The following is a 14,794-nucleotide window of genomic DNA, read 5'->3' on the forward strand; positions in this document are numbered from 1 at the left end:
TAATAATGACTATGATTAAAATCGTTTTACACATGCTGTAATTAGTACTTGAGTTCTTTAATTTACCTTTTTTTAAAAAAAGTCCCTGCTTTGCTTTGCCTGATTAATAACTGAAATCTGCTTCAAGAGAATGATTCTGATATTATTTCCAGAAAAGAACTGGTACAGCTTGGAGCTTTGGATCCCATTAAAGACTTGTACCTTGGAAAACTGGCCTTAACAAAGTTCCCTAAAAGCCCAGAAACTTGGATCCACAGGTGTGTAAATTATCTCTTCATACAATATGTTTTCAGAAACTCTGCTTGGACCATGTCACCAAAGTTTTCCTTAATGTTTTGATTCTGAGATGGTTTTAATGATTACTGATGAGATATATCATGTACCAAGAAAATTTGATAAGTAGAGACATTTTTCCAGAAAAAAAATGACTGCCACCCTGAAGAATGAGCATGAGGAAAGCATTTTCACTAAAGTTCTGTAAAAATACAAAGGTAATAAGAGACTGGTATCATTCACCTTCCTAGATTCCATTTCCCATTTATTCTTGGTGTGCCATCAATAGAAATTTGACATTAAGAAAGACTGTTTGCTGGAACCTTTCAAAAATACTAGGATAGAATAGTCCCCAGGGCTGAGTGGTATATATCTCACATTACTACTGAAAATGAGAGAAGAGATGAAAATGAGGCAATTGGATCCTGGATGTCCACACTTGTAGGCCCCAGCCAGTTCAGATTAGCAAAAACATCTCCTCCATGATCTCTACCAGCACAGGTGCACCTCAGGGTTGTCTTTAGGCCCCAGCTCTACTTGCTTTACACCTACGATTATGTGTCTAAATACAGCTTCAACACCACACTCAAGGTTGCTGATGTGGGCCGTATCAAAGGTGATGAATCAACATACAGGAAGGAGATTGAAAATTTGGCTGAGTGGTGTCATAACAATAACCTCTCTCTCAATGTCATCAAGACCAAGGAACTGATAGACTTCAGGAGAGAAAAACTAGAGGTCAATGAGCCAGTCTTCCTCGAGGGATAAAGTCTTCCTCATGGATAAAGCCCTCCAAACCATTGAGCGCGTCTACATGAAACACTATCATAGGAAAGCAGCATCCACCATCAAAGATCCTCCCCACCCAGGCTTGGCTTCTTTTCTCACAGCTGCCATCAGGTAGCAGGTACCAGTGCCTCAGAGCTCTTGCCACCAGGTTCAACCATCAGGCTCTCGAACAAGAGAAGATAACTACACTCATCTATTGAGATGTTCCCACAACCGATTATCTCACTCTAATGCCTCTTTATCTTCTTATTTCATGCTCTTGTTATTTACGTTTGCTTTTGCAGTTTGTTGTCTTCTATGCTCTCGCTCTTTAATTGATCCTGTTTACAGTTACTATTCTATAGATTTGCATATGCCCGCCAGAAAGTGAATCTCAGGGTTGTATGTGGTGATATGTATGTACTTTGATAATAGACTTTACTTTGAACTTTGAGATAGTTGTATCTTTGATCTTTGTATCCTCACTGGCCACAGGGTGGTCCCAGATGATTGGAGGATGGCAAATGTTGTTGCTTTGTTCAAGGAATAGAGTTAACCCTGGGAATTATAGACCAATGAATCTTGCATCAGTGGTGGGCAAACGATGGAGAGGATCCTTAGTTATTTATGAGCATTTGGAGAAATGTAGCCTGGTTAGGAATAGTCAACATGGCTTTGTGAAGGATGGGTTGTGCCTCACCAGTCTAATTAAATTCTTTGAGGAAGTGGCAAAACACAGATCAGTGGAGATGGATTTTAGTAAGGCGTTTGACAAGATTCCCCATGGTAAGCTGATTGAGAAAGTCAGGAGGCATGGGATTCAGTGAAACTGGATTCACAATCGGCTTGCCCATAGAAGACAGAAAGTGGCAGTAGACAGCATGGAGCTTGGAGTTCAATGACCAGCGCTGTTCCATGAGGATCTGTTCGCGGGACCTCTGATCTTTGTAATTGTTATAAATGATTTGGATGAGAAAGTGGAAAGATGTGTTAGCGAATTTGCAGATAGCACAAAGGGTGAGGTTGCAGATGGAGTTCAAACCCGAAAAGTGTAAAGTAATTCACTTTGGAAAGTCAAATTGAAGGCAGAATAAGTATGGAGGAACAGGGGGATCTTGGGGTTCACATTCATAGATCCCTCAAAGTTGTAGTGCAACTTGATAGGATGGTTAACAAGGCGTATGGTATATTGGCCTTTATTAGTTGGAGGATTAAGTTCAAGAGCCATGAGGTAATATTGCAGATCTACAAAACTATAGTCAGACCACACTTGGAATAATGTGTTCAGTTCTGGTTGTCCTGCTATAGGAAGGTTGGAGAAGGTGTGGAGGAGATTTACCAGGATGCTGCCTGGATTGGAGAGCATGTCCTTTGAGGATGGGTTGAATAACAGGAGCTTTTCTCTTTGTAGAAGAGGGTAAGAGGTGACTTGATGAGATACATAGATAGAGTGGACAGCACATTTTTTTTCCCCAAGAGTGGAAATGGCTAATATGAAGGGGCATAATTTTAAAGTGATTGCAGGAAAGTGATAGGGGAATGTCAGAGTTAAGTTTTGTTTTACAGAGTGATGGGTTTGTGGAACGTGTTGCCAGGGTGATGGTAGAGGGAGATGTATTAGAGACATTTAAGAGGATGAACGAGAAATGGGGGGGTGACTACGTGGGAGGGAAGGATTTGATGAATCATGGAGTAGGTTAAAGACTCAGCAGAACATTCTGGGTCAAAGGGCCTGTATAGTGTAGTGTTCTATGTAAATAGTGACTGCAGTATTGCCTGAAACTTTGTCAGTGTCTATTATTCGTGCATATTTCATGGGTACAGAACTATATAGAATATTGCAGGAGCCAAGTCAGGCCCTTCAGCCCATCTTGTCCATGTCAAAAGGTGCTGTTTGAGCTAGTCCATTAGCCCATACTGTATCTCCCAAGTCTTTCCAATTCATACACCGGTCAGTTCACTCAAATGTCTTCTGAATGTTTCAATTGTACCTGCCTCTGTCACTTCTGGCAGCTTGTTCCACATTTCCACCACCCTCTGTGTGAAGAAGCTGACCTTCGTGTCCCCTTTAAATTTTTCCCCCCTCACCTTAAGCCTGTCCCCTCTCATATGCTGAAGATGAATTCTTGATCTCGCAGTCTACCTGTTGTGACCCTTTCACTATTTGTTTGCTTGTACTGCAGCTTCTCCGTAATTACTACACTATATCCTGCATCCTGTTTCTTTTTACTACCTCAATGTACTGAAGACATGATCTGACTGAATGGCACATAAACAGAAGTTATCTTTGTGTCTCAGGATGCACAACAAGAAGGAAATTCCACTCTGTACTCTCAACCGCGGTTAAGTCCTGCCAGTTTGCACCTGTTGGTATTCTAAATGCGCCTTAGTTAATTCACCCTCACTTCTTAAGGAACCATTCCCACCATAGAATTTGCCTAAGCCTTTGCAGCCCTGTAACATTTTTCTGAATCTCTTCTGCATGTTGCTTTTTGTATTGTAAGCAGCTCCAGCACCTTTGTGCACAGACCATACTCTGGTTCCCCCAGGCTCTCTGTTCCCAAACTGTGCTCTCATTCATCCTAACAATGTGTAACGCCTCATGGGGCTTTCATAAAGTTGATAAGCTGGCTCTGCGATCTGATCCCCAGTTGCTGCTTTATTTCCCAAAAGGCGCTGGGTATTTCAGAAGTTCATTCAGGAGCTCTGCTTTCCAAATTCAAGGAATAACCCAGGAGTCGTCTCAACAGAACAAATGCATCGAATAATCCAGGATGAGATGGCGGTGTGCTCTGCAGCTGCTGGGAGGTACCCGAGTAATTATAATGCCTGGTCCCACCGAATCTGGATCCTGCAGCACGTGGCAAAATGCAATCTCAAGGTATGACCCTTCAATCTCATTTTCCCCATTCATGGTGAGCGCAAGCTATTCAGCCCAACTGGGCCATGCTGGCTTTGTACTCTTCAGGAGCCTGCTCGTTAGTTTGTATTGGCTGTCTCTTCTAGTCTGTGCCCACTCTCCTTGCAGAATGTTTTATCTTCTTGCCTATCAAAGCCCTCTAAAGCTCTCTCATCGGTTTTCCTCATGGTCTTGGCTGGATCAAAGTAATTGGTTAATTATGTCACGTGTGCCAAGGTACAGTGAAAGTCTTTGCATGCCGCCTATACTGATAGTTTCACCACATCAATACATAGAGGCGTACAAGGGAAAAGCTATGACAATGCAGAATGAAGTGTCACAGTTGCAGAGAGGCTGCAGTGATGGTAGAAGATGAGGCACAGGGCCTGACGAGGTAGACTGAGGTCGAGAGTCCACCTTATGGTAAAAGGGGTCCATTCGGTCGTTATAAAACAGAAGCTCTCCTTGAAACTGGCGAACACACACAAAATGCTGGAGCAACTCAGCAGGCCAAGCAGCATCTTGGAAAAGAGTGCAGTTGACGTTTTGGGCCGAAATCCTTCGTCAGGACTTGGATCCCTGCAAGAGACTTCACAGAGTGGTAATCCAATTGAACAGAAACTGGTGGTGTGCTTTGTTCTGGCTTTTTGTAAATTCTGCCCAACGAAAGGGGATGGAAAAGGGAATGTCCAAGGTGGGAGAGATCTTTAATCATGTTAGCTGCTTTTCCAAGGCAGTGGGAGACAGTCCATGGAGGGGTGTTTGATTTTCATGAAGTGCTGAGCTGTGTCCACAACCCTCTGCAGTTTCTTAAGGTCTTGGATAGGGTAGTAGCTGTATCATGCATCCAGATATTGACTGACACTGTTCACTCAGTTTCTAGTGGTTTATTGTTTTCTCTGTGTCTTTCCCAGATTCTTCTTGATGAATTGTCCAACACCAAGTACTGGGTATCCTCCCATGTATCTGACCACAGTGGCTTTCATTACCGTCAGTTCCTGCTGAAATCTGTGGTGGGCAATTCCAGGAGAACAGCCGTTACAAGCACTGGGGGGCTCGGGAGGACATCTGTGCACAAAAACCCCCACGCTGACCTTTCCACACACGGAAGGGAGGAGGGCACATCTGCGGAGGAGTACACCGCTGACGTGCCCCTCATAATTGAAGAGGAAATGGAGCTTTGCTCCGATCTCATCGAGTCTTATCCAGGACACGAGGCACTGTGGTGTCACAGGTAAACTGACGGAAAATATCTACTCTCTGGGGGATTGTGGGAATGCAAGGCACCCACGTTGATTCCAGTTTGGATTGATCTTTTCAGTCAGGATATTATTTGTGTGGCTTGAATTCCAGAAACTCTTGGGATTTGAGCCTGCAACCCCCTATAGTAGAGGCAGTTTGCAGTGGCCAGTTAACCAACCAAAAGCTTTGGGGTTAAGAACACAGGCACAAGAACAGGCCCTGCGGCCCACGATGTTGTGCCAAACCAATTAAGCTAATGCCATCTAATTCCCTCTGCTTGCACGCGGTTCATATCCCTCCATCCTGTGCGTATTCATGTGCCACTTAAACACCTGTGGGAGATCAACTGGAGCGTGTAGTCACAGGGTGAACGTGCAATCTCCATGCAGGTGCTGCTTTTCTCAAGAAGAATATGCATGAGTTCGTTTGGTGTCCTGACTGGAAACCTATCACTCACTTGACAACACAAATGTTTATTCACCTGCTACAGCACCGAGATACAGCAGGTAGTGTGGCTGCCTGAGTTCCAGCAATGCAGAATCAACCCTACCCTCCAGTGCTGCCTGTGTGGAGTTTGCATGCTTTCCCTGTGACCATGTCAGGTTAATTGGTTCCACTGAACGACCCCGGGTGTGAGTGACAACAATGAATAATTGAGGATTGATGAAAGTGAGAGAGAGAGCTGATTACAGGCAAATTTGGGTGAGATTGCTCTGAAGGCCGTCTTTCCCATCAGTGCACCTGTTTAACTTTCTTTTAAACCTTGTAATTGTACCCATTTCTACAGCTTGTCCGGCTGCCCACCACCCTTTGTGTAAAGAAGTTTCCCTGGGTCCCTTTTAAATCTTTCCCCTCTCTCACCTTAAATGTATGTCCTCTAGCTTTGGATTCCCCTGTCCTGGGGGGGTGGGGGGGGGGAGACTATGACCATCCACCTTATCTACTCCCTCTGGATTTGATAAATCTTCCTCAACCTCCGTGCTCCAGAGATGAGTCCCACCCTAACGAGTCTCTTCTTCTTACTCAGGCACTCCGGTCTTGATAACATCATTGTGAATTCAACGTTACTGTTTATGGGAGTTTGTGTGGAAATTGGCTGTTGCATTTCTGCCAGTGACAACAGTGACCACAATACAGAGTTGCATCATTAGTTGCTGAGGCCACGAATGGTGCAATAAAAATGCAAATTCAACTCCCGGAGGCTTCACAAGCCAGTCATGTAGTGTTGTCTAATGCCACCAGATGGCGGTATAGTATCACTTTTAGCCTATGGCAGAATTATTTATCATGATAACAGACCCATTGGCCCATTTTTCCCACGCTGGCCTTTTTCTACCAGTATTAATCCTATATTTCAGCGATTAAGTACCTACCTCCTAACCCTTCAGGTAGTGTGACCCAGATTCCTTGCTATCTTTTGTCTGTGTGCCCCTAATAAATTTGGATTCGTTTCTCTGTTTCGAGGGAAACAAACCCAGTCTGTTGGGTCTCCTCGTAACTGAAATGCTGAGTCTCAAGCGAGTGCTGTCAAGAATCACCAATGCATGCAGTATCCAGATGTGGCCTGGCTAATGTTCCCTGGCGTTATACCACAAGGCGTAGGAGCAAATTAGTCCATTTGGCCCATCAGGCCTGCTTACACATTCCATCATGGACAAGACCTCCTGACTCTTGTATTCTATGCCTCTGTTAATATGAGCGAGTAACCCCATATGCTGCCTTCATCTTATCCATCTTTGCCTTCAGCTTTCCCCTGCACTCCCTCATTCCTCTACCAATCTCTTTTAAGGCCCGTCCTCTAGATTTTACCATTTAAAGCAAGTTGTTCACGATCACCCTGTCCTGCCTTTTGTAATAACACTCCTCTTGGCATCCTGCGCTCCAATGAAATGAATGCCAGTCTCATTACAATTCTCCAGTGCTGGCATTATCTCTGCTGCCATCACATCCCTCCTGTGTTGTACACAGTCTTCCAGCTTGAACCTGACCATTACTTCACACCATTCTAGCATGACCTCATTGCTCTTGTATTCTGTGCTGGCACTGAAGTTATCCACAGAAAGTTGTTTTTCAGCTGCAGTCGTCCCTGAAGTGGATTACTTTGATCAGCCACTTCAGAGGGCAGTGAAATGTTGCTTTGACCTGCAGTTATAGGTGTGCACTATTGATTCCCTTCCCCGGAGAAAGTTACTGAAACTAGGGCACTAGCTATTCACCATTGATATTACTGATGCCATTCCAAAACTATGTAATTGTTGAATATAAATCGGTCTAGTTGCTGTGAGATACAAATTCCTATGTCTAGGCTTTTGGTTCTTAGTCCAATAACCACTTCACTAGTGTTCCTGTGTGCTACCTTATCTACCTTCATTACTGCTCTGATGTCATGGAGCAAGGGAACAGGCCCTTTGATGCAACCTGTCCATGCTGACCAGGATATAAACATTTTCCTGCATTTGGCCCATATCCCTCTAACATTTTCTGTCTGTGCACTTGTCCAAGTGCCTTTTCAAATGCTGTCAACGTGCCTTCCTCAACCGCTTTCTCTGGCAGCTCAATTCACTTTCACTCTGGTTGAAGTATTTGCTCCTCAGGTTCCTGTTAAATCTCTCCTTTCAGACCTTAAACATAAGCACTGTAGTTGCTCTGGCTAGAGCTACAAGAAACTGCAGAGAGCAGTGGACGCAGCCCAGCCCATCAGAGTTCAGCCTCACTTCCAGGGACTCTGTCTACATCTCTCATTGCTTCAGTAAAGCAGTTGACCCCTCTCACCCTGGGCCGCCTTTTTTCTCCCCTCACTCCCATCGGACAAATATACAAAAGCTTAGAAGCACATCCCACCAGGCTCAAGAACAGCTTCAATCCCTCTATTCTAAAACTCTCAGTACAATAATTGATCTCTTAATCTACCTGGTGGCCTTGGGCCATGTTGTCTGCCTGCATTGCATTTTTCACTGTATCTCAGTACACATGACAATAATAACCAATTTACCTATTCCCCAACCTTTTGAGGAAGACTATCGATGTCCCACAAGTTTTTAACACATATATATAATCACCCCTTATTCTTCTGTGTTCCAAGGATAAATTCCTAGTCTGCTCAACCCCATTTACTTTAGTTCCACACATCCTCAAATCTTTTCCACCCTCTTTCCAGCATAACGGCCTCTGAACTGTGGCAACGTGACCAGTCATGCATTCCAGTTCCGTGTTTATCCGTATTGCTCCGACCCCCAGCCAGCTGGGAATTCAGCCCTGCTCCTGTTTTCTCTCTTGCAGGAGGTCGGTGTTTTACCTTTGGCACTGCTGGAACAGAGATCACCTTCGGGTCTTGGCCGACCCCTCCGGCAGGAGTGAGGCGACGGTGAACAGCTTACAGCTGGCCGCTGCCTCCAGCTACTCCCCTCACTGCATGGACATTGACGGGGCGGCAGGCTCGTCCAAGCAGAGCTACACCCAGGAGACCAAGCGCTTGAAACGCGGCCCCTCGCTGGACTTGCACAGCCTTGTGGACGAGCATCGCTTTATTGATACGATCCTTTTAGGCTGTACTAACTCAGAGCAGGCCAGGTTTGCCTCTGCTTACAGGAAATGGTTAGACACGGTATTTTGTCAGTAGCAGCTGGAGAATACTCAGCCACATTACGGTTAGTCTTAAATCCAGCTCCCCAACACAGTTCTGTTTTGACCACCGATGTTGCATGGCGCTTTTTTGTAAAGTTAGTCTTCAGTACTGTGCAAGTCCCATTTTAAAATGGGGCTGAACTGAAACTGACCCTAAAACAAAAACTAGATTCGTGGGGGCTTTATGTAGAGATGAGATTTGCAAACTAATAATACAAACACCAGCTGATTTTTAAACTTCAGTGTAAGAGGTATACAGTTTTGCAAATGAAAAATGTAAACTTGTGCGTTATCTGTTTTGTTTCTTTGAGCAAGTTATCCACGAATAGGTTTTTGTTTTGTAAATACATTTGTAACGGGATGAACGTCCCATTTTTTTCCTCCTCTACTTGCTAGGAGGACTAGGCCTAGTAAGATTTTGTTGTCTCATCACTATGAACTAAATTACCCCTGTTATTCCATACTATTCTTCAGATAAATGATAACAGGGAATGGTGCCATCTGATCCTTTTAACCAGAACCCTGTCCAATCCCCAAATAAAACCTTAGTACAAATGATGCAGCACAGCTCCAGCTCCAGCTCGTTGGGTCTATTCTGCCTGAACCAATTGGTGCAAGAGACTCTGGGGCTTTTGAGAGAATTTAGATCTGAGTTTGCTTTCAGAACCCTTCCAGGCAGCACCAACAGGAGAACCTTTTTAAAGAAAGGATAAATTTGCTGCATCTCTTTCTCTCCCCCCCCCCCCCCCCAATCGCCCTGGCTCTTTTTAGGTGCAATTTGAGCAATAATGTTTGCACAATTAATCCAGAATGAGCTCATTGCTGTCTTGGGTGTTGTACTAGTTGGTGAATTCAGTAAAGCATTTTGTTTAACATAAGTTTCAATAAGGAGGGAATTTCTTCTGAAGAGAGCTTTAAAAAAGAACTTGAATTTTTGATACCTTGAAAAGGTGTAGTTGTTTTTAATTGTATCAGTATTAGTTTGCACCATTCTATACAGGTACTGTTGTATTCAGAGGGAGAGCTGTTGCTGACACCTATAAGACAAGAGTAAAAAGAATTGTCCTGTTATGGCTTATCAAACAACATAGCATCTTGTTATGACTTGTTGGCCTGAATGGCCTCCTGTGTTGTGCCAGCTCGTAGGAGAACAATACCTTTGCTTTCATTCCCTCTGATTCCCACACATCCTTAAACACCCCTTTGATTCTTTTTGCCATTTAACTACACTAAAGAATTAATATTTGTAGTGTCAAATAAACTTGTTCAGCATGTGTTTGGGAGGAGACTGAAGCACATTGGGGAAACGGAGAGAGCTGCAGAGAGAATGTTCAGACTTCTCAATAACCCTAACCCTAACCCTAACCCCAACCCCAACCCCAACCCCAACCCCAACCCCAACCCCAACCCCAACCCCAACCCCAACCCCAACCCCAACCCCAACCCCAACCCCAACCCCAACCCCAACCCCAACCCCAACCCCAACCCCAACCCCAACCCCAACCCCAACCCCAACCCCAGATTGAACCAGAGTTACTGAAGCAGTGAGGCAGCAATAAATAACTCGTGCGTGTTAACCTTTGCACTGAAGTTGTACCGCTCTCTCGCTCTTGCCTGGTGATGAGGTAAATTCAGTTGGAACTAACAAGTTTCTCAGGTTGCTGTGACGTTTACCCAACAGCTTCCGGCTGGGTTTACTTGGCCGTGCGTTGTAATACAGTCATCTAGAGAAAAACAGAATTTGGTTTATAAAACACTCATTCCTATGCTGCAGCTAAAGGGTTCTCCTCTAGGTTGAAGAGTAAACCCAACAGGAACAATAATGTGTCGGGTAAATTTGGACAGTCCAAAAATGCAGAATTAGAAGCAGGAGTTTGTGTTGTGACCTCCCAAATAAGTCCTCTCCATTGCCTAATTTCCCACCTAGTTCCTGTGTTCTTGGATCTCCCATGGTGCTTGAAAAATAGAGCTCAGCCTTGTATGTACTTGATGGCTAAACATCCAGTGCTCTCTGTGCAGTGGACTTCCTACCCTCTACATTAGGAAATTTCTCCTTTTCTGATTTTCCTCCCACCTTTTATTGTGTGGTTACGCCCCATTGTCAAAGTCAGTCCAGTGGGGATTACCTACAGTTGGTCCCTTTCACAGTGCGATCATGTCTCGTTCTTCCAGACTCTTGTAAACATGGGTCCACATTAGCTAATCTCCTCATAACCCCCCCCCCCCACACTCCCTCCCAGGAATCAAGAGATGTTCTTTCATTCTTTCCAAAGTCTAGTGTGTAGAGGCCCAGTTTGCGTGATATCTCCTCGTGCAGGATAAAACTTTATCCCACTATTTGATCAGATAAACCTTTGTTGTGCTCCGTCTATTGTAAATGTGTTCTTCAATCAGGAGACCAGGCTAATTTAGATGGGTAGCGGCATACAAAAAGCTGGACGAACTCGGTGGGTCAGGCAGCATCTATGGAGGGAAATGGGCTGTCAATGTTTTGGGTTGACACTTTTCATCAGGACTTTGTCTGTTCGGTCCTGATGAAGGGTCTTGTCCTGAAACAGTGACTGTCCTGTTCCCTCCATGGATGCAGCTTGACTCCCCAAGTTCCTGCAGCTTTTCGTCTTGCTCCAGATTCCAGCACCTGCAGTTTCTTGAGGCTTGGATGGGGTTTCAGCAGGTTTGAGGTGACACTGTTCCTGAAGGATGTACAGGCAAAATAGCAGATTCAAGTGCCCTTGCTACAGTATGTCAATAACCATCCATAAGATGGAAAACTTCTAATTTCTGCTGTAACTACATTATTGTGTTGCCATTAATTTAAGGTAATTACAAATTGAGACAGCATTGTATATAGCAAACTGTCAGTGAGCATTGTCTAATTCCCCCTCTTACGAGAAGTTAATTTCTAGAGCCCCTGTTACAGTGGGTGACACGTTTTGGTGAAATCAAATGCTTTGCTTAGACCATCTTGGGCATTTTGAATTTGACCCCATTCCTGTGGGTGTGGCGTCCTCAGCTGGATATGGAATGTGATGGCAGCTCCCCGTTGATCTCCCATTCTGAAGTTTGATTCCATTAAAGCCAGTAGAAGCAAACTTCTGAAACGGTCTTGACAAGCAGGTGTGACTGAGCAGCCCTACAAAGTCCAGACTAGGTGAGGATGATGGCAGATTTTCTTCCCTAATGAGCTTGTTGCTTTAAACAAGGATCTGGTACATGTGTAGGCTCCATTACTTCTGCGGGCTTTTGGCTTCCATATTGATGTGTTCAGCAGAATTTAAATTCTCCTGCTGCTCTGACGGCATTTGAACTCATCCCTGTAATCACTGGGCCTACAGAATTCAACATGGGGCTTCTCTTGTGAGTGTAAATGCTCTCGTGATCTGCAGGAATACCTGTGTTAATTTTAAAATCAAAGTTCCACTTGACTGCAGTCTTTTGTGAAAATGGCTGCAATTCTCCTCTATAAAATTTCCCAACACATTGAGATTTATTTTTTATCTGTGCAGTTCTTAAAATAAAGTAATATTGAGTGAAACCTCACTAGAACTGTGAAGGAACCGGAAATGAATTGTTGGCAGCTGTGACAGCATACCATCATAACGCATCGACAATGAGCATTATCGATGGCGAAAGGTGAGCCAGTTGCATTGACTGCTAGAAAGACAGTAGAACCAATTCCAAAGAGATTTATTTTACTGAGTTTGTGTTTTTTTTCCTCCCTGTAGTGTTAATTAGATTGAAAGAATCAGCTTAAAACTTGCTTGGAAGAAGTTGTTGATCTTTGGTTGCTGGTGCTAATTGCATCAGGGGTCTTTTGGTCAGGTGACCTGGTATTAAATTTCATGGACTTCATTAAAACCAAATGTGTAAAGTAGATGTTCTCTTGCATCTAGCTAGTGGACCAGGCACTAAAAAGCCAAGCTCTTTATTTTCTTCGCCCTTGTTTTATGAGTCTAATCAGGTTGTGCATCATTGCACAAGTTTAGTTTTATGTATTCTTCTAACTTGAACTGGCTGTTAACATTTTGGTGAATGCAATAGCCCACAGGATTGCAGCTCCCTGTTTAGAAAAGGCGTGCTCGAATGGTGGAAGTGTGTGGATGCTCATCCACACAGTCTGCTTCACTCTGTGCTGGCCAAAGGCGATGGGGGAGGGAGAGGAGCAACTGAGCCTAGTTTGGGTTCTTCTGTGCATGAAGCAGGAGAAAATAAATGCTTTGGGATGCTGGAGCTGATAGCCTCCATCTGACTCTGGGATGGAAATGCTTAGCACATCCACCAGTATCCATGGTAAGGAACAGAAACCTAATGACCCTTGATCAGGATGAGTATTTGTGAAATGTAGAGCAGGCTAAAGGGTTTGTAGAAAAGGTCTGCCGTTGATTGTTGGGTTGCATTTGCCAGGCTCTGAGAGGTTTATATGAAGGCGGATGTGGGTGGTTGTGGGTAAGGAAGAGGTGTAAAGCTTAATGGATGAAACAGAAACAACCGTTCAAAAGTAGTGAGAGAAGCTTTCCACTGGTGAAACGGAACAGTCAAGAGCTCGGAGACATCGTTGTCCACTTTTGCTGCTTTTGCCAGGGGAAGTCTTTATGTAGTGAGTAGGGTAGGTTCTGGAAAGCACTGCTGGAGTTGATGTGGAGGCAGTTCAACTGAAGTCCAGAAGAGAGCTGAAAGGAAGTAATTTGCAAAGTAATGGGGTGAGGGCAAGGTACGAGCAGAATTAGCTTTGCATGGAGCCAGTACAAACTCTCCAGACGAAATAACCCACTTTGGTGCTGTAACCCTTCTGTGATTGGGGGATTTGTAAGAGGTCCCTGTGAATGTCATGTTGAACTGGGAAGCGTGAAAGGTGCCTAACTTAGTGTCTAGTGTCTTAATGTAATGGCTGTTTCACAACAATGTAGTAAAGACCACGGCCTAGTAATTTGGTACAAGTATAAAGGACATGGTTTGAACTTGTCCACTTGTGCATCTTTTGTCAATGTGAAAGGCTCTTTAATAAAGCTTGGAGCCCCAATGAATCTGATTTTTGAAATGAAGTGCCTGTTGGGGGTGTGGCCAGTTCAATCCTGGAAAGATTGCGAATCATGTCAAATGAGGGTTCCCCACTCACCTGCAGGGCGATAAAAGTTTGCTAACTGTAGCTTCTGTTCACCCTACACCCCACATGCTGTTGCTAATTAACAATTTCTGATAGTTTTTCATTTTTTGAACCACAAATTCATATAATTGTTCAGCAAATAAATCAGCTGTTGTTAGAGAAAGGGGTTCCAGGAACATTTGCTTATTAGCAGTTGCCAGCAAGGCGCTCGTTGTGAATGTAACCAGCCTCCCTCTGTTTGAATATTGTGTGTAGCCATGTACCAGTACCGGAAGGGTAGGAAATTCTGGCAAGAAGCCTCTAACACTGGGATCCTATGCAAGAGAGTTCCTTGCAGTTATCTTTGTCAGTGCCATTGAGTGGCACAAAATGCTCTAGTGCTGCTCTGTCCAAACTGGTATTGTTATATAATAGTGGCATCGGTTATTTATTGTTAGACTTGTTTTATACCTATACACAGATTTAAGAACCACATTTAGAATTTGTAGTAGTTATTAAGCTGGATTGTAAATTAACTTTCTATTTATTCTGTAGTGGAGATTCTTTTAATAAAAACATTCACTCTGCAATTTATTGCCTTGTAAGTAGTGGTTTTATTGCAATGATGGGAGTGTTTTAATATGTATTTTGCTAAAAGCTTTGGAGATAGTTTTCTCTAACCTCATTGTATCTGCCTATTGTAGAACTGTAGCCTGCTGCATTAATAGATTATTGATCCTGCTTGTAGCAGGTGTAATTACATTTTGTTGGCCATGCTAAAACCATAAAACTGCTTGTGATGTGTAATCCTCTCATATTTCAACACTTGGCTGCCTGCTTTATCAACAACCTGCCAATTTATTACAGCCCCTCCTCTAAGCTTAGTTTCAAGTACAGAATTTGCC

General features: G+C 43.9%; 1 protein-coding gene across 2 annotated transcripts in view; it reads left to right on the forward strand.

Moving 5' to 3' along the window:
* The window catches only part of ptar1 (protein prenyltransferase alpha subunit repeat containing 1), a 42,308-nt gene extending 27,807 nt beyond the window's left edge, over nucleotides 1-14,501 (forward strand). For both annotated transcript variants that reach the window (XM_063049053.1, XM_063049054.1), the window contains exons 4-7: nucleotides 153-257; nucleotides 3,715-3,922; nucleotides 4,855-5,174; nucleotides 8,462-14,501. In XM_063049053.1, coding sequence (XP_062905123.1) covers nucleotides 153-257; nucleotides 3,715-3,922; nucleotides 4,855-5,174; nucleotides 8,462-8,801 — 973 coding nt within the window. In that variant the 3' untranslated portion in view covers nucleotides 8,802-14,501. The remainder of the gene's footprint in view (nucleotides 1-152; nucleotides 258-3,714; nucleotides 3,923-4,854; nucleotides 5,175-8,461) is intronic.
* Nucleotides 14,502-14,794: the final 293 nt, after the last annotated feature.

This window comes from Mobula hypostoma, chromosome 5 (assembly GCF_963921235.1).
Source record: "Mobula hypostoma chromosome 5, sMobHyp1.1, whole genome shotgun sequence".
NCBI classification, from domain to species: Eukaryota; Metazoa; Chordata; class Chondrichthyes; order Myliobatiformes; family Myliobatidae; genus Mobula; species Mobula hypostoma.